This window comes from Xyrauchen texanus, chromosome 7, assembly GCF_025860055.1.
Source record: "Xyrauchen texanus isolate HMW12.3.18 chromosome 7, RBS_HiC_50CHRs, whole genome shotgun sequence".
NCBI classification, from domain to species: Eukaryota; Metazoa; Chordata; class Actinopteri; order Cypriniformes; family Catostomidae; genus Xyrauchen; species Xyrauchen texanus.
The window spans coordinates 26,886,783-26,911,838 of NC_068282.1; the positions used below are offsets into that span (position 1 = coordinate 26,886,783).

The 25,056-nt window shown below is 39.0% G+C and overlaps 1 protein-coding gene, 2 non-coding genes and 1 pseudogene across 4 annotated transcripts; all 4 read left to right on the plus strand.

Moving 5' to 3' along the window:
• Positions 1-11,652: 11,652 nt before the first annotated feature.
• trnap-cgg (transfer RNA proline (anticodon CGG)) lies at positions 11,653-11,724 on the plus strand. Its single transcript has one exon. It is a non-coding gene; the product is annotated as a tRNA-Pro (tRNA).
• A 156-nt stretch (positions 11,725-11,880) lies between these two features.
• On the plus strand, positions 11,881-11,952 carry trnap-ugg (transfer RNA proline (anticodon UGG)). The gene has a single exon. It is a non-coding gene; the product is annotated as a tRNA-Pro (tRNA).
• A 2,792-nt stretch (positions 11,953-14,744) lies between these two features.
• LOC127646832 (uncharacterized) lies at positions 14,745-19,044 on the plus strand. Of its 2 annotated transcripts, none has more exons than XM_052130741.1 (4): positions 14,745-14,833; positions 15,842-16,463; positions 17,009-17,113; positions 17,576-19,044. In XM_052130741.1, the coding sequence occupies exons 2-4, from the start codon at positions 16,120-16,122 to the stop codon at positions 17,604-17,606; spliced, it is 480 nt and encodes a 159-aa protein (XP_051986701.1). In that variant the 5' UTR covers positions 14,745-14,833; positions 15,842-16,119; the 3' UTR covers positions 17,607-19,044. The 2 variants fall into 2 exon arrangements, with proteins under 2 accessions (XP_051986701.1, XP_051986702.1); XM_052130742.1 differs by having other exon boundaries at positions 14,747-14,833; positions 15,872-16,463.
• Positions 19,045-21,666: 2,622 nt separating this feature from the next.
• On the plus strand, positions 21,667-24,704 carry LOC127646098 (uncharacterized; annotated as a pseudogene).
• The last annotated feature ends 352 nt before the right edge of the window (positions 24,705-25,056 follow it).

Here is a 25,056-nt window from a genome sequence, read left to right on the forward strand (position 1 = left end):
CAGTTCCTTTGACCTCATGATTCTCATTTGTCTGACATGCACTGTGAGCTGTAAGGTCTTATATAGACAGGTGTGTGGCTTTCCTAATCAAGTCCAATCAGTATAATCAAACACAGCTGGACTCAGTTGAAGGTGTAGAACCATCTCAAGGATGATCAGAAGAAATGGACAGCACCTGAGTTAAATATATGAGTGTCACAGCAAAGGGTCTGAATACTTAGGACCATGTGATATTTCAGTTTTTCTTTTTTAATAAATGCGCAAAAATGTCAACAATTCTGTTTTTTTCTGTCAATATGGGGTGCTGTGTGTACAATAATGAGGAAAAAAATGAACTTAAATGATTTTAGCAAATGGCTGCAATATAACAAAGAGTGAAAATTTTAAGGGGTCTGAATACTTTCTGTACCCACTGTATATATATATATATATATATATATATATATATATATATATATATATATATATATATATATATATACTGTATATAGTTAAGAATACTTAAGATTTGTAGTTTCTTAGATTGTATCAAGAACAACCATTTCAACCAAAAATTGTGTCAAAACTAAAGATTATAGATAGGCCTTTGGGCTGGATTTAAACATTTGAATAGAGGGACAAGATCTAATGTGAAGAGGAAGACTATTCCAGAGCTTTGGGGTAGCAACAAAAAAAATGTATAATGTACCTGATGACTTGTTCTTTTGCCTGCAGAGCTTGACTCAGTCTGGTCACCTCCTTTTGAAGCTGCTGTGCTCCAGCACTATGAACAATCTGATCCTGAGCATCCAGTGTGGACTTAAGCTCCTCTCTCTTCATTAAAAATCTGCCAAAAAGCATTAGTGTCATTCCATTAATGACATATTTTAATATTAATTACTATTTCAGCTTTCTTTCTGACTTAAAGCCACAATAGAAGCAATGCTTACAGACATTTAACCAGCATATGTCCTTGCTCTTCCGCAAGCTGCATGGGCTATTTTATACTTCATGTGCTATGTACTTTAGGCAATTCCTCTACTCATCTTGTGGATCTGGCTCTACCGTCTTAGTAAACATGCTGCAGTGGAGCAGCTGACCTGCTGTTTTCTGATTGAGTCTCGCAGCTCATCCTGCAAAATCTCTCCAGTTCTAGCTCCTGCACGTGTAGACAGTTCTGAGCCCTCTGCAGCTGAGGGCTCAGACGCTGCAGTTCTCCCTGATCCTGTACTCGGCCCACACCCTGAGACTGTCAAAACAGGGACAACACACACAAAATGTCATATATATACAAAACATTTTTTGATTGCTTAGACAGAATTCACAATTTTTTCAAAACTATAAACACAATTTCAAACCTAAACACCAATTGCCACAAATCTCAAACTTCCACTTCAAAATCAAATATTTCACATTTTAAAACAAATGATCTTCTGTTAAAATGAAACATAGACTTTAATTAAATGACATGCACACACAGCAAACACAAACAATTGCACTGCTCACAACACATCTGTGGGATCAATTCAAAACACTGTAACAAAAACCTATCAACCGAGGATAATTTTTCATGTCAATCTCTATATGTTTTGCGTTATAGGACATGTTACTACATAAATAGAAGCGTTACAATTTTTATTTGAGAGCAAGACTACATTATAGTACTGTAGATTGATGCTGGGTGAAGCACTGTCAAAAAGGAAACTCTGTCTATACTAACATATTGTTTCAAAGTACAGAGTAATTAGCAAAAATTAAGGAATATAATATATGGGAAATTTCTTACTAATCTGTATTGTAAAATGCTCATAATTTCTGCAGAATTATGGCACATTACAGTAGAAGTACTGTTGTTTTTGACAAAGTAGACATCCATTTTCACAAATTATCAGAACAAGTTTCATGAACATGTGATACAGTACAATGCCTCTACTCTACAGTTATGTATAGAAGCCCTGTAAGTGACCCATTTGTCTACAGTAAGTTTCACTTGCTGCAGTTACTTCTACCTGTTTTCTTATCTGAAAGTTAATGCAAATGCTAAATGTAACCATAAAATGACCAAGATTTAGCTGGACTTGTTGCCCAGCATTTTTGTACCATGCATGAGAACAGTCACCAGAATACTGTTGTTGTGTATACCTTGTCTTGTCTTTCTGTTGCCCTTCGTTTGTCATTTTTGTCACTTTTGTAGTTCCTTAGTTTTCACTTTTGTCACCCTTATAGCTCCATAGTCGTCTTGTTAGCCCTCGTGTTCGCTGTTCATTGTTTTCACCTGCCCTCGTTAGTTTCCCATTGGTTTCTGTTTATCACCTTGTCATCTTGTTTGAGTTCTGTTTGTTCACTGGTTCCCGTTTTCCCATGTCCATGTATTTTAACCCGGTTGTTTTCACTCCCCTCGGTCAATCGGTGAATGTTGTTAAGCCTGGTATGTGTTCCCTGCCCGAGTCCTCCGTTTTGTTTCATCGTGTTTAAGTTTCCTGTTTTCCCATTGTGGTTGTTTCTTTTGTGTTTATTTGTTTATTTAATATTAATTGTTGCATTTGGATCCACTCTCCTCGTCTGCCTTCGCTGCCTCCATTCGTTACAACTGTAAAGCAAATATCTTCAGGTAGGGATAACTGTTCTTCTGCCCCTTCATTTTTCTCTTCCCCTCTGTCAGCTGTCTCTCTGCCTTCCATATCATCAAACATTGTTAGAATAAAGCACATACTCACCTGTGTCCATTTTTTATTGTTCTGTGTATTCTGACTGGTGCGTGAACAGTTTTACTTCTTATTGTTTACACATGGAGAAATGTGTGTTAACCGAGTTCAGGCTTTGATGCCTTGAATTAATTATTTTGAATGCTGTGTTTTCTGAATGAGAACATGGTTAAACCTGTGCAAAATAAGGAGTTTTGCACAGGTTTAAGGAATAATAAGAGTTTTGCAGAAAATTATAAACAAACTGGAACATGTGAAAACAAGTAAATTGTGTTTATAGTTTTGAGTAATGTGTCTTTGTTTCAAGAACTGATGTATTGGTTAGGGGAATTGGGCAAATAGAATCAGTTATCAATTGAAAACAATTGATAAAAACTGTAATAAATGAAGTAAGAAAATATATAATGGCTTTACAGAATCTTTATCCTTAAGCGCACAGTGGTGATGGCTAAGGGCTGGGCGATTTAATTTCTATTAATTCAAGTTTACGTTAAGACATTTTTGTTTTTTAAATCAAGGAATTGAGGTTTTGCATAAAACATTAGCAAACACTATAGTTATATATTTTTCAATCCACCAAAGGCAGAATAAGGAAGAACAAAAATGTTCATAGTGCTTGGCTTGAAGCCACCTCCAATCTGATCAGCTGCACATGTGTGTGCGCTCCAAATGAACGTAACAGGTTACCAAAATGTACATCTCCAGTACGATTGTACAATGTGAGTATAGCTCAACTTCGTCCATCATGCATGTATACACAGGTTTAAGACCATAACTTGCCTCTGCGGTGTGCACATGTTGATGAAAGGTCTCTTTTCTTTCTTTAAATACCCATAATAATGCATTAGTTACATTACAGTTATGGGTAATTAAAATCATATGGCTATAAATGGGAGATCAATCATCCACCACTCCTTTCAACTTGATGATTCAGATAGAAAACTAATAATCGCATTGTTCAGTTATTTGTTTCAAGTATATTGGATCAATAGCCAACATTTGACAAGCAATTATTTTGACAAACTTTGCGGGTTGAATTGTAATGACAAATGTGCCCTGGACTCTATTGGCATCGGTTTATGATTATACATACAAATTGTTTGATATACAATGAGTATTTTTTAGATAAACTTGATAATTTCTAGATATTGATTTCAAGGTAACTTTCTTGGTTTAGATACAAATTAATATCTACAATGGCTAAGAAGTCTTTGTAGTGTTCATATTTTATACTATTATTTCTCAACATCAGGGTTTATTAGATTCTAATAAATTTTACACTATGTTGACAATTTCCTGTGTGTTATAGCGAATGCAGGAGGAGGCAGACAAGGGGTTGGATCTACGTGCGGGTTCTTTTATTAAATAAACAAGAAAACACAGAATAAAACAAAACACTGGGAACAAACAAAACATCCACGAGGGGATCACAAAAATGTAACATAAGAAACAACCACGGAGGAACACGGAACTAAGAAAACACGGCAGGACAGACAACGAAGCAAACATAGGAACGGTGGAAACATTAACCTACAACAACATTCAACGAACGACAAGGAGTGGAGAACAAATAGGGTTAATATACACACACAGGATGAACACAAATAACAAACAGGTGCGAACAATAACACAATGTGAGGATCGGGAACCATGGTGACGGTGACATGAAAAACACGGGGCAGACTAGCAGGGAATCGTGATGGAGAAACTTGGGGCAGACAACCAGGGAATCGTGACACTGTGTGGTGCATTTTTTTCTTGCACTTATAATGAAAAGAACTTTGGTTTCTCTAACCAGGTTGACTTACATTCTAATAAGGAACATTTTATTTGAATTCTTTTGGAGTTAATTTTAGTTAAACATTGAAAAGTTGAAAAATTAACTGAAAATCTAAAAACAAATTCGAGAAAAGTTTTTTTCCTAGGCTCATCATGGCATGCTCCTTGCATGGCATTTAACAAACAACATTTCAGTTACCAGCCCTATAAGCATGAACTTTTAAATCACAGTAGAAGATACTGTGATGTCACACTTGATTGTCATGTCAAATCCTAAATAAAATTATATTAGGCTTTAAATTAGGTCCAGCTGGATGAGGGAAAACTGTTTAGCTAGGTTTTTCCACTGTTCCTCGAGTGTGGTCACTTGTCTCTGGTACTGCCGTCTCTGTTCCCACTCTGCTGAGCACTGACAAAACTCCTGTGTTAATGACAGGAGTGCTTAATGCTCAATCCAAAATATGTACATTTGTATCACATTGATTACAAAAAAGTTTTGTAATAATACTTATACATATTAAATATTGTATAGAACTACATTTTTAACAGTTTCACATCACATGGGTATATATCAGCCTAAAACTTTTTTTAATAGTGTAAATCCATCTCTGCAATTTAATCTCTCTTTACCCTCCCGCATATATATATATATATATATATATATATACACATACAAGTGCTGGTCATATAATTAGAATATCATCAAAAAGTTGATTTATTTCAGTAATTCCATTCAAAAAGTGAAACTTGGATAATGTATACATTCATTCCACACAGACTGATATATTTCAAGTGTCCATTCCTTTTAATTTTGATGATTATAACTGACAACTAATGAAAACCCCCAAAATCAGTATCTCAGAAAATTTGAATATTGTGAAAAGGTTCAATATTGAAGACACCTGGTGCCACACTCTAATCAGCTAATTAACTCAAAACACCTGCAAAGGCCTTTAAATGGTCTCTCAGTCTAGGTCTGTAGGCTACACAATCATGGGGAAGACTGCTGACTTGACAGCTGTCCAAAAGACGACCATTGACACCTTGCACAAGGAGGGCAAGACACAAAAGGTCATTGCTAAAGAGACTGGCTGTTCACAGAGCTCTGTGTCCAAGCACATTAATAGAGAGGAGAAGGGCAGGAAAAGATGTGGTAGAAAAAAGTGTACAAGCAATAGGGATAACCACACCCTGGAGAGGATTGTGAAACAAAACCCATTCAAAAATTGGGTGATTGACAAAGAGTGGACTGCAGCTGGAGTCAGTGCTTCAAGAACCACCATGTACAGACGTATGCAAGACATAGGTTTCAGCTGTCGCATTCCTTGTGTCAAGCCACTCTTGAACAAGACACAGCGTCAGAACACAAAAAGGACTGGACTGCTGCTGAGTGGTAAAAAGTTATGTTCTCTGATGAAAGTAAATTTTGCATTTCCTTTGGAAATCAAGGTGCCAGAGTCTGGAGGAAGAGATGAGAGGCACAGAATCCACGTTGCTTGAAGTCAAGTGTAAAGTTTCCACAGTCAGTGATGGTTTGGGGTGCCATGTCATCTGGTGTTGGTCCACTGTGTTTTCTGAGGTCCAAGGTCAACGCAGCCATCTACCAGGAAGTTTTAGAGCACTTCATGCTTCCTGTTGCTGACCAACTTTATGGAGATGCAGATTTCATTTTCCAAAAGGACTTGGCACCTGCACACAGTGCCAAAGCTACCAGTACCTGGTTTAAGGACCATGGTATCCCTGTTCTTAATTGGCCAGCAAACTCGCCTGACCTTAACCCTATAGAAAATCTATGGGGTATTATGAAGAGGAAGATGCGATACGCCAGACTCAACAATGCAGAAGAGCTGAAGGCCACTATCAGAGCAACCTGGGCTCTCATAACACCCGAGCAGTGCCACAGACTGATCGACTCCATGCCACGCCACATTGCTGCAGCAATTCAGGCAAAAGGAGCCCCAACTAAGTATTGAGTGCTGTACATGCTCATACTTTACATGTTCATACTTTTCAGTTGGCCAACATTTCTAAAAATCCTTTTTTTGTACTGGTAATATAAAAGTTTTCGGAGATACTGAATTTGGGATTTTCATTAGTTGTCAGTTTTAATCATCAAAATTAAATGAAATAAACATTTGAAATATATCAGTCTGTGTGTAATGAATGAATATAATATCCAAGTTTCACTTTTTGAATGGAATTACTGAAATAAATCAACTTTTTGATGATATTCTAATTATATGACCAGCACCTGTATGTGTCATATATATACACTATATATATGTGGACACATCATGGGCATTCTGACCGGTCTGCGGCAACGCAGCCCATACTCGGCAGAATAAGATGCACTGTGTGTTGTGACACATTCCTCCCGTAACCATCATTAAACATTTCTGTGACATGTGCCACAGTAGACCTTCTGTTTTTTCGGACCAGATGGGATAGCCTTCGTTGTCAGCGTGCATCGATAAGGAGATATGGTTTGTCCTTCCTCGGATCACTGCTGACCGTGATGAGAAGCAACGCACAACATTGCTGTTTCGAGCAGCATAGTTTTATTATAAAGGGGCATAGCTTTCGCAAATCAGTACTTACCACTCATGAGTACTTTTAAATTAGCTACTCTTTTACTCTTAGTGAGTAGTTATTAGAACAGGTACTTTTACTCTACTCAAACTAAATTTTTTAAGAAGTAACAGTATTTTTACTTGAGTATTCTTTTAGTACGCTTTCCAACCCTGGTAGCAACATTAACTGCAACCAGTCCTGCTGTCTGTTGTATGTACAATTTTTTTTAAATTTCTAATTTATTACTTCCCTCCTTAATAACATTTGTTAGTTTATTCATATGTAAAACATGAAGTCCACTCTGTTGAACACAGAGTAGATAATTAACCAGTCTGTGTACCTCCAACTTGCTGTTGAGGTGGGACACCTCACTAATGTCCTCATCTCTGCTCAGAGCTCCTTCACGTATCTCCTTTCAGAGATGTTCTGACCCAGTCGTCTGGCCATAACAATTTCTCCTGCATTCATCATGTTGACTACAAGAACTTATTGTATGCTTACCACCTATTCTACAAAGATCTTGAGATGTGGCCTTGTTAGGAGATGATCAACAATTTTCTTGTCACCTGTGAGTATGTGTGTGTATATATATATATATAATGTGTGTGTGTGCTGTTTAATATACCAAATTAAACATATATATATATATATACACACACACCATGAGTCTAGAAGCTTTACCACTTCACCTTAATCCCCTTAGGCAGACAATTATAGTCCATGTGGACTTGAACCTCCAGTCACCATCACTGCTTCTTCCCAGAGGCCATCCATATACTTAATGGCCTCAAGTACAAGAACCGACACTAAAGGCTGGTTCAGATCCAGATTCTTTATTTATTTATCATATCTTATAAAGTATGTAGCAACCAGGGGTGTAAACAAATTACAAATATCCATGTTACTGTAATTAAGTAGTTTTTCCCAGGAACTGTACTTTAATTAGTTTAAAAATTGCATACTTTTACTTACATTACAGTACATTTTAAGTGCTGTAACTGTACTTTTACTGCGCTATTGTCCCATCGTTTGTGTTAGCTAGTTCCCTGTCCTGATTTTATTTTTAACTATCAACATTAATGGCTCAGGAGAGTCTTGTGACTCCAGTCAAATCAAATCACACGTAAAAAACTTGAATGGCAGCTGTAGATCAGGTACCAACTGTTATGGATGCAGAGGATGCCTCAGGCACAGTTCATCACCATGGCAGCACCTGAAAGGGCTTTTCGCAGTGAAAAAGGCCAATTGCATTATCGTGTCATGTGAGTTTAGCTTTATCAAGCCAGATATCAGCATTAATCCTGCCTCTAATTTGAAGAGACATATCGAGGAAATTTCATATTTTTGCTTTTTAGATTCTGTGCGTCTATTACAATTTAACTATCTATCACTGAGATTATTGGGTTGATGTGAGAGATTAAGGCAATTTTATCAATAGGGCTGGGTGAAAAAAATATCCTGATGTTTATCTGAAAAAAAAGAGAGATGTCCTCTATATCGATTATAAACATTTTAGTAATTTTCTATACTTAGCCTATGTTCTACATCTAGACCAGTGATGTTCATTACATCGATTGCGATAGCTAGACAACCACTGGTTGGTTGATCTAGATAAAATATAAAAGATTTACTTAACTTTTACGTCTGTAACAGAAGCAGAACATTCCACCAGTCACAAACTTCAGAAAAGTGTGCATCATGCATTAGATGGAGAACACATCTATTGCTGGGCTTAAAAGATACAAGAACTAAATCATTGTATCTCAGAAGGAGCACATCCCACAGACTTTAAAGTAAAAATGTACTTAAATATTTATCTGTTTCTTACACAACCTATCAGATCTCTTCTGAAGACATGGATGTAACCACTGGAGTCACATGGATTTGGGCCCTGTACCAAACAACTGCTCTACCGCCTCTATTGTTCGAGTGACCCTGATTTTTTTGTGTTTTTTTTTTTCATTCCTTACGTTTTGAACATGTTTTATGCACAACAAAAACTCTCTCAATAGGCATTAAAGAAAATTTAGACCCTACACATAAACTGATTTTAATGTAATTGTTTCATACATTATGATATTGAAAATAACTTTTTCATCTTTTAATTTCTGTAATCATATCACCCTTTTATTTATTTGTTTTAATCAGATTCATGTAGTGATTACAGTATCATAGATAAGTGATGTATTTTAAAAGTTGTCAGTCACAAACACCAATAAAATACTTCATATTTTACTTAATATTTTTTATAATTTCTGGCAAAAAGCCATAAAAGGGAATGTAAATTAGGGTACGTGTGCTAAATTTTTAAATTGCATCATAGAGTTTTATTATAAAGGGGCATAGCTAATCAGTACTTACCACTCATGAGTACTTTTAATTTAGCTACTCTTTTACTCTTACTTGAGTAGTTATTAGAACAGGTTCTTTTACTCTATTCAAACTACATTTTTTTTAAGAAGTAACAGTATTTTTACTTGAGTATTTTTTCAGTACTCTTTCCAACCCTGGTAGCAACATTAATTGCAACCAGTCCTGCTGTCTGTTGTATGTACATTTTTTTTTTATTTATTTCAAATGTATTACTTCCCTCCTTAATAACATTCATTAGTTTATTCATATGTAAAACATGAAGTCCACTCTGTTGAACACAGAGTAGATAATTAACCAGTCTGTGTACCTCCAACTTGCTGTTGAGGTGGGACACCTCACTAATGTCCTCATCTCTGCTCAGAGCTCCTTCACGTGTCTCTTTCAAATGCTTATATTTTTAGCTTGTCATATCTGCACTTCAATTTAGACAACTGCGGAAAGACGTTGTTCATTACTGAGACAGACACCTGACAAAGACTGGATTAGGTCATACAAAATATTGTGGGTGTTACAATTATATGTACAGCCCCATTGCTGATCTTAGTTAATTTTTTACATGCTTGAGTTGTTCTTCATACTTCACAACCAGCTCTTGTTTACCAGCTTGCATCTCATCTAACTGTTTCCTCAGCACCTGGATCTGGAGAACAAAAAATCAGAGCCAATGTGAACTGCAGCAGAATGTGAACCATGTTGAAAGTGTTCTCCTTCACATTCCCTATTGAAGATATGTAAGATTACATAATGCGGTTAACTTAAACCCCATACAGATGCCCCAAAAAATATTTGGATACATTTATTTACTATTTGTTTTAAAGAAACAAGCACAATTTTCCAGAAAAATCTAAACAAAACAAAAAAACAAGTTTGTTATGTTTTAAATTATAAAACAATACATGAACCATTGTCCAATTTTATGAAAAAAAGTTTTTTTTTACACTAGTATTTGGGAGTCAAACTTAAATGAAAAATGTCCATACACACCTGAGGTTATACTGTAATGACATTTGTGTAAACTTGAGAGGAACTGATTTCTTAAAAAAATCACCTTGACAGTAACTGCAAAAATGCCTCAGAAAAGTATGTTTTTGTACTTTAAAAAAAAAAAGATAAAAGAAACATTTTTTAAAAAAAGCATCACTTACATGCAAATAATGCAATGAAATGAAATGTAATGAAAAGTGTCCAAAAACGTTTTGGGGCCACTCTATATGGTTTATGGTGATATAAGCTTACAGTTTGCAATTTAATCAAAGGCATTCAATCAATTATACAGATATATGTTACGAGTCAATTTAAAACAATTGCTTTGACATATGTATGCTGAATTAATATAATGAAAAGAAATACGTACATCCAGCTAACACTGACAGAGTTATAAAAAATCCACATGATGTAGTAATTTGGAAGCTACAAACTGATCAATTTACATTGTAAGGCTCATCACGTAACATTGTCAAATTGCTCGTTTCTGTCTCGTGTCCTCAACCTGGCAACCCGCGTGAGCTTCGTGTCTGGGGGGTGAGGGGGCGGAGACAACTCTTCACAATATTTGGACTGCTGTACCAATTTTAAACGCTTGATGTCAATGTTACATGTTGCTCAGTTAACGGATACGCTTTAATTAACACGCTAGAATTTTTTAGGCATAAGCACGCTACAATATATTTTTTAATCTGATAAAAGCAATCTGTAACATTCGTTGTCCATGAAGTGTTTTTTTTGTGTGCTGATTTTACTTAAGATGAGCAGCCGCCTGTATCAACACTGTGGGTGAATATTCAATCACGAGGTACTGACATCAACTTTCGTGGAGAATGCAAGAGGGCTACTATACAAAACATCAGCTCACCCCAAGAAGTTCTGATCGTTCACTCAGCGAACAGCGAGGTTGTAGTAACAAAAATAGTATTACACTCCATTATAAACGTTCTTTGGGTGTTTACAAATAAACTTATTATTATACATAGTTAGTTATTGATAAAGTGTGCGAATTTGTACTTTAATGTATGTAAGCCATCTTAAAGATTAACGTAACTGTTACTTAAAACATAATTATTTTATGCTTGTCATTTACTACCACGCATTTGGCTGAAATTAAATGAAAATGTTGATTACAAGTGGCTTTAGTTCTTGCTTGTCCTAGCGAATTGACAAGCCATTAGGTATATCAGATATATTTAAAACAATAACGTGGTTGTATTCTCCTTATATTCTCATCAGATTGCTATGTGTAGATGCACGTGGCTCGTTGGTCTAGGGGTATGATTCTCGCTTCGGGTGCGAGAGGTCCCGGGTTCAAATCCCGGACGAGCCCATAGTTTTATTTTTGGTATGCAAGTCTGGGTCCTAAAATAGGATAGGTCGCCAGTATTTACCTGTAGAAATGACGAAGTGTTATTCAAAATAATATATACAAACACGGAACGGAAAGGACTGTATTATATTATATTTCAAAAAACGAAACATGAGTGGCTCGTTGGTCTAGGGGTATGATTCTCGCTTTGGGTGCGAGAGGTCCCGGGTTCAAATCCCGGACGAGCCCTGGTTTTTGTTTTCCTTTACTTTTTGAACATTTATACTTAAACCTTATTCCGACGGTAATGGTTTCTCATGATGATTTCTGCAAAAATACAGTTTCATTGCTCTTCTGATAAAAATCATACGTTCGGATGATAATTAAATAACGGGGGACAAGCGATACTTTTTGTCGATCACATGATTGCAGTTGCGCTTGTTCTATAGAAAATCAATAAATCCACAAACTGTGTCCTCTGTATTTACATTTTAATACGTTTGGAATTACGCTAAAGTGACTACGTTTTAAAGCATGAGTGTACAGTTTCACATACGCAGCAAGCCAAAATTCTTGAGAAGAGCAATTAAACGAATCAACAAACTGCAAGGACAAGACTGTTTATCAACGCAGCCAAATAAATCTGTCAAAGTGACGCATGTTTCGTCACCCGCATCACTTCAGTTGCGCTGCTTGCACGCTCTCTCCTAAGCGCACATATCAAGTAGGCCTACAGTAAAGATAGTTAACATAAAAATTTAAGAGATATTCTAAAACTGGTTTTCTCATGTTTAATCTATCAAAATGACGGACATAATTTGGCATTATCTGTCAGTGTTTAAAAAGTGGAGGTGGAAATTAAAATGATTTCACTTTTCTGGGACTACTCGACCCATATAAACGAGTAGTAATGCAAGTCCCATGTATTCATGTATTTTAGTAAACTTTTCTACATTAAAATGTGATTTATTAAAATGTTATTACATTTCTGCCATAATAATAGACCATTTCAAAAGTTTGCGTGATCTGGCTCACGTTTGTCTTTCCCATATTCTTAAGAGTTCCCTCACTGTGGTTGAGATGAGAAATCATTTTATGATTGTGAATTATTTCAAAAATGTATGTTACACAATCCTCTATCTTTCACAACTGTCCATTACCAGAGCTGTTTCCACGCGGATCGCAAACGTACAAAGCAGTGGTAATAACAAATCCAAATTGTACACATACATACCAAATTAATTGAAATGTGTTTTAAGTTCTTACTAAAGAAAGTTCAATGAAGAATTGATCTGATTTTGATCTGAAATAATTGTTGAGAACAGGTCAAATATCTGAGTGAGGAAGACAGTCTGGCAAATGTTCAACACTTACAGTAATTAGAAATAAGTAACTGAAAAGGCACACTAAAAGTTTAAATCTGTTTTAAGTATATTCTTTAAAACAATTTTCCCCCTTTAAAATCCTCCTTAAACAGAAACATAAACAAATTAGCCATAAACTTTTAGCTGGTGTGGTCATGAGTAAACAGAGGAAAGACATGCTCCAGCAGTTAATTATGACAATACTAAAGATGATGGTGATAACAATAACATGTGATCTACCTACTGAATACAGTCTGAAGTTAATGAATAGTGCAATAGACACCTTCCCTATACACACTAACTGCAATACATGGTAGAATTACACTTCACAGTGTTTTTGAATCTGAGGTATATCCTGTCAGATTTAATGTTATCCAAGACATAATTCAGTGCATCTGTTCTGATTATATTTGCTTTATGATTTTCTGTTTTCTTGTTAGTGTGCAGTGTACATGTTTATTTTCCTTAGATATAACAGATACAACATTACTCAAACATGTTCTGTTTGCATTCAAGGCATAATTTAAGTTTTAGAGATCATAGTGATTTTATCTTGCTTTTATTTACATATATGCCCTTTGTGGTAATCCAAAAGTAATGAAAAGTAATCTGATTATATTAATTTCATATTTTGGTAATTTGATTAATTTATTGATTACATTTATTGTAAGTAATCGTTAATCTGTAACCAATTACATAAAAAAAGTAACCCTCCCAACCCTGCTGCTAACATAGGTAATTTGGTATAAAATATTATCCCAAGTCGTTCTAGAACATTCAAAACCATATAGTTGTGCTGTATTGGTAAGGTCTACCAGAACACCTTTCACTCAGGCCTTTCCATAATTTTGACAACACATTTTTAGTTTCTGTGATCACTATTTGTATTTTCCCTGATGCCAGTAAAACGGTAAAGTATCCCTACCCAACCACTTCCTGCATCCCTTTAATGGTGTCTGGAAAAATACATTTGACAGCCCTGTCTCTTTTTACTGCCAGCTGACTCAATATTTTTGTGAAAATCATTATATGACTAATATTATAGTAATTATATGTCTAGTTAATTGTTAAGTGTTTAGCACCTTTAATATGTGCCAGGGAAGACCGTTTCCCCTCTCTGTTTTTTCTTTGCTTTTGTCCTAGCCACTGTCACATTTTCCTTGCTTACAGGTGGGATTACAACAGTTTACAACTGCTTTGGAACAACATTGTTGTGAAAGTGCATACATGGAACTAAAGAAAACATTAGACAAGAAAAAGCCAATTCTTTTTATCGCTAAAATACCACTAGGCTGCATTAACAGGGGCATTTATTTTAATCCTTCAACAGTACTTTTTTAACTCTAAGAATTGCCTGACACAAGAACATACATAAACTGTTGAAAGTTGAAAAACATCACTGAGCATGTGCTGAAAAACATATAGTGACTGTTCAAAATAAAGAATCCAATATTTATTTTAACATGGAATCTCTGAACTGACAGGATTTCTAAAGAATTTCTATGATAAATGGGATTCTAAATGACTACTTTAAATAGAGAGAGAGAGAGAGGGAGAGAGTGAGAGAGAGAGAGTGCTTGTAAGGCCAGTCCTCTTGCTTTGTGTGCCAAAGTGGGAGGAGAGTGGCAGATATTACCTCCCCCATGACTCTACTGCCAGTTTAAATCATACTGGAGATATTCACAGTGACAGCAGAGCTTGCTCCTATTCACATAACTACTAATTCCTACTCAGATGAGTTAATCTTCTAACAAAGACGTTCTTCAGTAAGTATTATTCTATGTTTATTTCCTTTACAATATAAGGTTGATTTACCCTAGGCCACCTTCACTTTTTTTTCTGTTGTGTTTACTGGAATTGCTAAAAAAAATCATTATAACATTTCTTTAATGAAATAGAAAGAACATGCAATTCAAATGGTTTGACGTAAATGTCAAGTTACAATTTGACTAAGGATGTCTGTCATAATGTTATACATGATTATCACTAACAAGACAGCAAAACTATCTTGTTACACTATATATAAAAACAATAGTTCTTTATTTACAGTACGCTATACATTGAATATTGAATTGGTATACTGTACAAAAATTGTGGTCACACGTTATATAAGGTGACTTTAATTATGTACTAACTATGGACTAACATTAAAATATATACAATACAATGTATTTACTGTGTAACTACATGTTGTTCTGCTAAATTCTCACAAGATTCACATTTGCTTCTACTGAGGTTGAGATACGATAGATTTAGTATAGGGATTAGGGGTTAGAGTAAGGTTTTAGGGTAAGAGTTGGGTTAGGTTTATATGGTTAGGGGTAAGGTTTACAGTGTAATTAAATGCAGGTACTTTAAATGTAAGTACATTGCAACAATGTGTACATAATAAGTACATTGTATCTAATGCTGAAGTGTACAGAAGTTAAAGTCACCTAATATAAAGTGGGACAAAACTTGTTAATGTTCTCCTGGTTGCAGAAACCAGAGATCTTGCCATAATTGCTCATCAGTTGTCAGAGTGAGGTCAGTACTTAGAGGTTAAATTCAATTAATAATTCTGGACTAACAGGTGGCCTGCAGCAATGGAGTAGAATACTATATTATAAGCATGAATGCTCAGTGGGGGCAGGTCTGGTGACAGCTGTACCATCTGCTTCAAGATTTTCACTGTAACTTTACTGTTTCTCTTTATCCATAACAGTTATGTTCGGTTCTGTAGTAATTATCATGTGCTGCAATAATATTTATATATCTCTGATTGTTTTACACAGAAAGCTGAAAATTCCTTCTTTTCACTTCAGAAATTAGAGGCTAGGACTTCTTTAGACTGGCCACATATTTGCTGTTCCTCTAAAACAGACAGTTTACAACAAGCATTTTCCTACCCACCAACCAACGTCACCTTCATTCAGTCAGAACATCTCTGCTTCTTCAGTCTTCACTTGTTCAACAGCTCTGAAAACATAAGAGATCTGACTCTCATCAGGACTTTTGGTCTGGCTTCTACCTTTTACTTTAAAGTGCTTGTGTGCGCACTCTTCCTGAAGCCATGGTGCTGTCCGAGAATCAGGAATGTGGGGTCTGTTATCTGCCCTACTCCCGTAGCGATCGCGTTCCCAGAATGCTGCACTGTAACCACACATTCTGCACCCACTGTCTGGAGACAATGGCACTGCATTACAGTGGCCTGCGCACTATTCGCTGTCCTCTCTGTCGCCAGGTGACTTGTGTGGACCATGGACGGAGCTTGCAGGAGGCACTTTTTGTCAATAGCCAACTATGGGATTGCATTTCTGACATCCAAGAGGAGGAAGAGTATGTGAAAGAGCAAGACAAAGAGGAAAGAGGGAGTACTTCTGATATTCATGGCCTGCCCACATCACAGGCTAAATGGTGAGTATCTCAGAGTGGCTGGTGACTAATGTGTAACAGGACAAACAGATGCTGCAATTAATTTACAGTCAAGTGATCCTCTCAGCAACCTGTATGTCACCTGATTCTGTTCATAAGAAGCCAGAATACGAGCAGAAAATGTACACATATTGTAAAATGTGATTTTGTGTGTAGGGGTTTTGGTGAAAATCTGGGTGGTGTTTAATCTCTAAACAGGTTTTATGCCATTTTAATGCAGATATGTGTAATTTGTTTCACTGTCAGAAGTATTGGCATGGCTTGACCAATTGTTGTGAGGTTAGGGAGGAACTATCAGTTTGTACAGCCAATGGAAGACGCAGGGAGTTTTCTGGAATATGTTTGAAAAAAGTTTTAAAAATTTTCACTTTCATTTGGTGTTGCTAGTGGCACAGATATTACACATTTGAGCTTTAAAGAGTGTCTGTCTAGCAGTTGTAACAATAATTATGTCCAAGTCCTAAGTAAAATGGTAAATGCATTTGCTTTCCCATTCATACCTTCTCTCTTCTTTTCTCTGGTTTCAGTTCAGTGCCAAAACAATACAGGTCCAAACTCCGACTCCCGTCTTTCCTGAAGAAAATGAGTTTCTCTAAGCACCCTGAAGAGAGAATCATTCCCAGCTGCACTGTGTGAGTGTTCCTCCTGTTATTACACCAGGCAGCAGTAATAAACTTTTTTAAAATAAGTTAATTTCTGAAAAGAAAATTGCATTTTGTGTCTTCTCTGTTTGCTAATTTTGGGAATTCAGTGAGAGTAGACCAACTACCAGTCATACCTGTAATAATCTATTTGATTTGGTTTGTCATCCATGTGCTTAAAATGAGATTCACTCCAATTAAACACTAAATAAGAAAACATTCTTATTTTGTACATACAATGTTAGCAGTATGTTTCTATGTGCCATTATTTTCAAGCTACTGCAGGTTTTTGCATTGTAGAGCTATAGTCTCAATCTGTCCAAGTACACATGACAAAATGCGATCAAAAATTTGAAGGAAAGACGTCAGCTAAGGAGGTGTTACGTACAAGTCGCCTTTAGGAGCATGCACACAATGCTGTTTTGCTAACTTCAATCTTGTCTTTCAATACAGAGAAATGATGTCATGGCGAAAGCTCTCGTAAGAAGAGGCATTTTAAAAAGTGGGACAAGTACGGACTCTGTAAACAATGGATTAGCAATATGAACAATGGACTTTCTCCATCTGTTTTTGATGGAGAAAGTCAAAAACTGTATGTCATGTATGGCAGGATCAACAGTCAGCTCAGTTCAGATAAGGTCGTTCAACAAAATCCGCACCATGTGCTTCCCTGACTGTATTTTCCACTTGAATCAAGTCTGAATTCACAAGTCTGAATCCTGCTTCTCCCTCTGAGGGGAACTTCTCATTAGATATTCCACCCTTAATCCATCCCAGCTGCTGGGGCCTGAGAGTGAGTCCCAGATGCAAAGCAAGACTTTCAGAGCAGATGGCATCTTGAGAAAGACTTCCCCCTGATTCTGATCACCCCCTATGTCTCAGATGGATTATTTTAAGTTATTATAATCTTTGTTATTCATATAATGTATAAATTATTGTGCATTAAAAAATCTGATTGCTAAATGTTGTTGGCCACTTACTCTCTGCTCCCATATTATCGTTCTTTGTTACATTCGACTATGCTAGCTAGAGGACAAAATAGTAAAAACTTGAAATCCCATATGATTATGTCACTTTGAATAAGCAAAATTGTTAAAACACAGTTTATTGTATTGAACGTAGCCATGTGTGAAGCATCACCGGCCATGTGCAAATCCAAACCATCTCTTTGTGCCTCCATCATCCCATATGTCTTTTTTTTAAGGAAAAGGTCTTACTTACAGGTGATGTGTGTAATTTGTTGATGTAAATCTACTTCATTTACTGCTTAATATGCTAAAACAACTGTTTTTGTTGTTTTGAGTATCTCGAAACAGCAACACTGGCACAAAAAAAGTGTTGGGCAGGACTATTTGTTTGATTGATCAATGGAAGATCCCCCATATGTCTGGGAAACCTGTTTGAAAACACCTTAAATAAGAGTGAATTTTTGCATCTCTTCTATGTACACATATTAATGGCACCAGTGTTGGATCTTGGCATTGGAAATATAGGCAGCGTGAGTGGCCTTGGGTGGCAGCATTCTCTGGGCCGCTCGATGAGCAAAGCCATGCCACATTAGTGTAGGGAATCAACAAACTAGCTTCTAACTTAATTATCTACTTTAAAAACTACTACTAAATTATACAGTAATTTGGCAGTAGTTCAACTTTTTTCACATATTTTAGCTGTTCTAATAACAAGCTACATTGTCCAACTAGTAATGGTGTAACATGACAAAACAGTACATTGCTTTTTGACATATTGTATTGTGCACACAGTAAACAAGTAATCATATAAGCTCACCTATATGGTCTTCTCTCTCTTTCTCATGCGAAGTTGAAACATTTAAGTGAATTTAATGTTTCACTTAAACACTATGGTTCATGCAAGTGAACTGGTTAAACAAACGATTCACCAATCCACTTATATATAACATTGGAAAGTCCCATTTAATTTTGTTGAATCAGTTTTTTTGGACAGATCATGTAAATGAATCACTTCAAATAAACGATTCACTAGTTCATTTGACCCCTGGCGTAGAAGTTATTGCAGCTATGTCCAAAAGCTAAGGTTTTGCTTCCTCACTGCACAGACAGTCAAAGACTTGAAAGGCAGTGATTTGCATATCAAGGCAGGGTAAGTATGCTGTTATAAGACCTTATAGTGCAACATCATGTTTAATTATTTAAAACCAATTATGGTGAACTTCAGACATAACCAAGCAAGTATTTATTAAATTGTTTTAGCTAGAAATATAGTCATAAGTTAATGAAAAATCTGTAGTATTTATAGCAGATTTATTTTATTATTTTTATTAAATAATAGGCCTATCAATAGGCATATCATTAGCTAGACTGGTTGTTAAGTTATGATTAGCTTTTATGTTCTCTCCTCTACCTGGCACTTATGTCTCTAAACTCATCCTCTCCAACCATCCCACCACCTGCCCCCTTGACCCTATTCCTTCCTACCTTCTCCAAGCCATCTCTCATCCAACCTACCTGCATTCACACACATAATTAACACATCTTTACTTGGAGACACTTTTCCCACCACATTTAAGAAGGCTTGAGTAGATCCACTTCTTAAAAAACCTGTGTTTAACCCCACACAAGTAGAAAACTACAGACTGTTTATCTCCTCCCATTCATGGTGAAAACACTCAAAAGGGTTGTTTTCAATCAGATCTCTGCCATCCTCTCACAGAACAAGCTGCTAGACTACAATCAGTCAGACTACAATCAGTCAGGACTGCCCTGCTGCCTGTCACCGAATCCCTGAGACAGGCGAGAGCTGGCTCCAGATCATCCATCCTTATACTACTGGACCTATCTGCAGCCTTTGACACAGTCAACCATCAGATCCTCCTGTCCACTCCCTCTACTCTGGGCATCAACGAAACTGTGCTTGGCTGATTCAAGTCCTATCTCTCAGGTAGGTCTTTCAAGATAGCCTGAAGAGGCAGGGTGTTCAAGTCAAATCAGCTACTTACTTGGGTACCTCAGAACTCTGTGCTTGGCCCACTTCTCTTCTCTATATATACAATATCACTGGCATTCATCAAGCTCCTCGTCATTCCAGCCAACCCTGCTGTTGAGCACGATCACCATTCAGTTGGGTCCATCTACAATAACTCCATTCAAAACAGTCAGAAACCTAGGGGTAACCACCAACAACTAACTATATTTCATCGACCACATCTCAAAAACAGCCAAATTATGTAGATTTGTACTCTACAATATTAGGATGATAACACACTTCCTCTCTGATCATGACAAACAACTCCTTGTTCAGTCTCTTGCCATATCTAGACTTGATTACTGTAATGCTCTTTTAGCAGGCCTTCCTGCATGTCCATTGAGCCTCTGCAAATGATCCAGAATGTAGCATTATGGCTGGTCTTCAATGAATCCAAGAGAGCATGTTTCACCACTTTTTCTAAACTAGCTGTTGGTTGCTGACATACAGTCTGGTCTGGGCAAGCTTACCGACAATCATTCATGCAGAGCTACATTCACACCTGAAGGCAGTGGTCTGCAAATGAGCAGCCAATTGTGGTACCAGTACAAAGAGGCACCAAATCACTTTCCCGGACTTTAGCTTCCCTGTACCTCGATGGTGGAATGACTTTCCCAACTCCATCTGTGAAGCAGACTACACCTCAATCTTCAAAAATAGCTAAAGACTATTTTTTTTTTGTGAGCACCATACACTCAAAAAATGAATAAAAATAAAATAATAATTGTTGCACTTTAAACTCTGTGTTGGCTAGTACTAGTGCTCTGGTTAAAGAGGGGAGAGCAGTGGGGGCAGTAGAATGCCACTTGGACACAGGCCGGGGCCTGATCAGCCTCGGTCGGGTCGCCTGGACAAGGGTGTCTGTTGTAAGACCCGAAACACCCAGTGACTCCTGGAAACAACACTGATGATGTGTCCAAGGTTGTGCATCAGTAGATGTTTCTGTAAACTGAAAACTCTGGGAGCACCAGTGACAACCAGGAACAGACTGGGTGACAACCACGAAGAGTGTGGTGACATCTGGAGAGACAGACGACGGCCAGAGAGACGGCAACCCGGGGTGGAGAGGGTTAGCAGCCCAAACCACTTCTTCCGTAAGGAAGAACCCAATAGCAAGCTACTAAACCTACAAAGGAAAATACCCCCAGGGTGCCCGAGAGGGGGGGGATGAGCACCCCAACAGGACGGACTCAAGGACAACTACACAGAACAAAGGAATTACGACATCGACAATTCGGTGCATCTGCGGTAGGATCTGCAAGAACGAGAGGGGTTTAAAAATTCATCAAGGCAGAATGAAATGCTTGACAGCGGCAACGACGACACAACGCACAGAAGCGACTTCTGGTAAGACGCAGGAGGAGCCAGGCCCGGAGGCAACCCACAGTGCCCAGAGCCTCCTAGTGTCACCAATACCTGCTGTCAGCAGCTCACATGCCACTATAACCCAAAAGTCAGCATCTCCCGACAACACACATGGCCTCAGAAGCCAGCAAGCTGCAGCCATAACAACTGGCTGTGCCCCTGCGGTCCAACCAAAGATCCAGTGGCCCAAATCCCACAAGAGAGTTGAGTGGCAATAATTTGATGAAGAGGTAAGCCAGGTCCTGGAAGTGACAGCTAAGGGTGACGTGGACCATCGATTGAGAACGATGACCACCCTCATAGTGAATATCGCAGCTCAGTGATTTGGAACTGAGGCACCCAAGCCTTCTCCATCTGCATATGCTCCAAGCCACAGAGTAAAGAAAATTCAGTGCCTCAGGGACGAATGCAGGCTGCTAAAGAGGCAATAAAAAGTAGCGGGGGAAGTCGAGAGAGCCGGCCTAGCGGACCTGAGAGCAATCCTAAGAAAACAACTGTTAACCTCACGGAGGGCAGAGTTCCACAGAAGGAGGTGGAAGGAGAGAGCCAGGAAGAGGGCAGCATTCTTGGCCAACCCATTTAAGTTGACCAAGCAGCTCCTTGGCCAAAAGAGGGCTGGCCGCCTCACTTGCTCCAAGGATGCCATAAACGACCACCTCAATGCAACCTTTAGTGACTCCATCAGAGAACAAGCGCTGGGTTCATGCAATGCGCTGATAACACCACCAGAGCCTTCATTACACTTCAACCTGAAGGAGCCCCGCCTAAGGGAAGTGGAGGAAGTGGTGAGGAGAGCAAGATCGAGCTCAGCACCAGGCCCAAGTGGAGTGCCCTACAAGGTGTACAAGAACTGCCCAAAGCTATTACATCGGCTTTGGAGGGCTCTGAAGGTGATCTGGAGGAGAGGGAAGATCGCCTGGCCATGGAGGTATGCAGAGGGAGTGTGCATACCAAAAGAGGAGAAGTCTGAGAACATCGACCAGTTCCGGGTCATCTCCTTGCTCAGTGTGGAGAGCAAAATCTTCTTCAGCATCGTGGCCAAGAGGCTCTCCAACTTCCTGTTGAGCAATAAGTACATCGACACGTCTGTGCAACAGGGAGGAATACCAGGAGTTCCTGGTTGTCTGGAACACACGGGCGTGGTAACCCAGCTTATCAGGGAAGCAAGAGAAGGCAGAGGGGACCTGGCTGTACTGTGGCTAGACCTCACCAACGCCTATGGCTCAATACCACACAAGCTGGTGGAGGTTGCACTGGAGAAACACCATGTACCGCAGAAGGTGAAAGATCTCATCCTGGACTATTACAGTAAGTTCAGCTTGAGAGTCTCCACTGGCCAGCTAACATCTGAATGGCACCAGCTGGAGGTGGGGATAATCACTGGCTGTACCATCTCAGTGACCCTCTTTGCACTGGCAATGAACATGCTGGTCAAGGCAGCTGAAACAGAGTGCAGAGGCCCCCTCAGCAAGGCTGGTGTAAGGCAACCTCCCATAAGAGCATTCATGGACGACCTCACAGTGACAACAACGGCAGTACCAGGAGCTAGGTGGATCCTCCAGGTGTTGGAGAGACTCATGTCATGGGCACACATGAGCTTCAAACCTGCAAAGTCCAGGTCTCTGGTCCTAAAGAAGGGGAAGGTTACAGACAAATTCCGCTTCAGACCAGGAGAACACCAGATCCCGTCAGTTACTGAGAGACCAGTGAAGAGCCTTGGGAAGGTCTTCAACTGCAGCCTGAATGACAGAGACTCCATCAAGGCAACCGGTGCTGACCTAGAGGGATGGCTGAGAACAGTGGATAAGTCTGGGCTCCCTGGAAGATTCAAGGCCTGGGTCTACCAGCATGGAATCCTCCCAAGAATCCTCTGGCCTCTGCTTATCTATGAGGTCCCCATGACAGTGGTGGAAGGTTTTGAGCAGAAGGTGAGCAGCTATCTACGCAGATGGCTGAGCCTGCCGCGTAGCCTGAGTAACATCGGGCTATATGGGAACACCAACAAGCTTAGGCTCCCTTTTAGCTCAGTCAGGGAGGAGTTCATCGTTGCATGGACACGAGAACACCTGCAGTACTCTGGATCCAGAGATACCAAAGTGTCCAGCGCAGGGATTGTTGTGAGGACAGGGAGGAAGTGGAGGGCAGCCGAGGCAGTCCAGCAGGCAGAGGCGCGGCTGAAGCACAAGGCAATCCTTGGAACAGTGGCGCAAGGCAGAGCCGGACTCGGGAGTCTAACAGCGACCTGATATGACTCTGCTAGTGGAAAGGAGAGGCAGAGGCTGGTACAGGAGGAGGTGCGAGCTTCAGTCGAGGAAGAGCGAACCAGCAGAGCAGTGGCCATGCGGCAGCAAGGCTCTGGATGAAGTGGGAGCAGGCGATGGAGCGGAGCGTCACCTGGAAGGAAATCTGGAAGTGGAACCCCCAGAGAATCAAGTTCTTGATTCAGGGGGTCTATGACGTCCTCCCAAGTCCATCCAACCTGTGCACATGGGGCAAAATAGAAACACCTGCATGCCCTCTTTGTTCCAAAATAGGAACATTAGAACACATCCTGAGCAGCTGCTCCAAGGCACTGGGTGAGGGCCGGTATCGATGGAGGCACGACCATGTCCTCAAATCCATCGCTGAGGCAATCAGCAAGGGGATCAAGGACAGCCGATACACCCAAGCTTCAGCCAAGACAATTCACTTCATCAAGGAAGGACAAAAGCCAGAGAAAACATCAAAAAACTGCTCTGTAGGTTTGCTCTCCATGGCCCGAGACTGGGTGATGACAGTCGACCTGGAAAGGCAGTTGAAAATCCCAACACACATCACCCAGTCCAAATTGAGACCTGACATCATCTTGGTCTCTGAGGCCACCAAAAATCTGATCTTGTTAGAGCTGACAGTGCCCTGGGAGGAGAGGATGGAGGAAGCTCAAGAGAGAAAAAGGGAGAAATACCAAGAACTGGTGGAGGATTGTCGGAGGAATGGATGGAGGACCAGGTGTATGCCAGTAGAGGTGGGCAGTAGGGGATTTGCTAGTTACTCCCTGAGCAAGGCCTACGGTACGCTGGGCATAAAAGGTGCTAATCAAAGAAGAGCCATAGGCAACAACGTGGAGGCAGCAGAAAAAGCATCCAGATGGCTCTGGTTAAAGAGGGGAGAGCAGTGGGGGCAGTAGAATGCCACTTGGACACAGGCGGGGGCGCCTGGACGAGGGTGTCTGTTGTAAGACCCGAAACACCCAGTGACTCCTGGAAACAACATTGATGATGTGTCCAAGGTTGTACATCAGTAGATGTTTCTGTAAACTATTGCAACTGAAACTTTGTAATGCAGCACTTTTCATGTTACTGTCTTCTAAAGATGAATCCCTTTTATTGTATCCTTACTCATTTTGTAAGTCACTTTGGATAAAAGCTTCTGCTAAATGAATAAATGTAAATGTTGTAGCTTGGGAAGCATTTTCACTGTGTTGATTCCACTTTCCGTTTATCCTTCTTTACTTGCTAGAAGCCAGACCAAGTTAGTCAAACCACAAAATAAAATGTGACCTACTGTATGTTAATATTTTTTTTACTTAA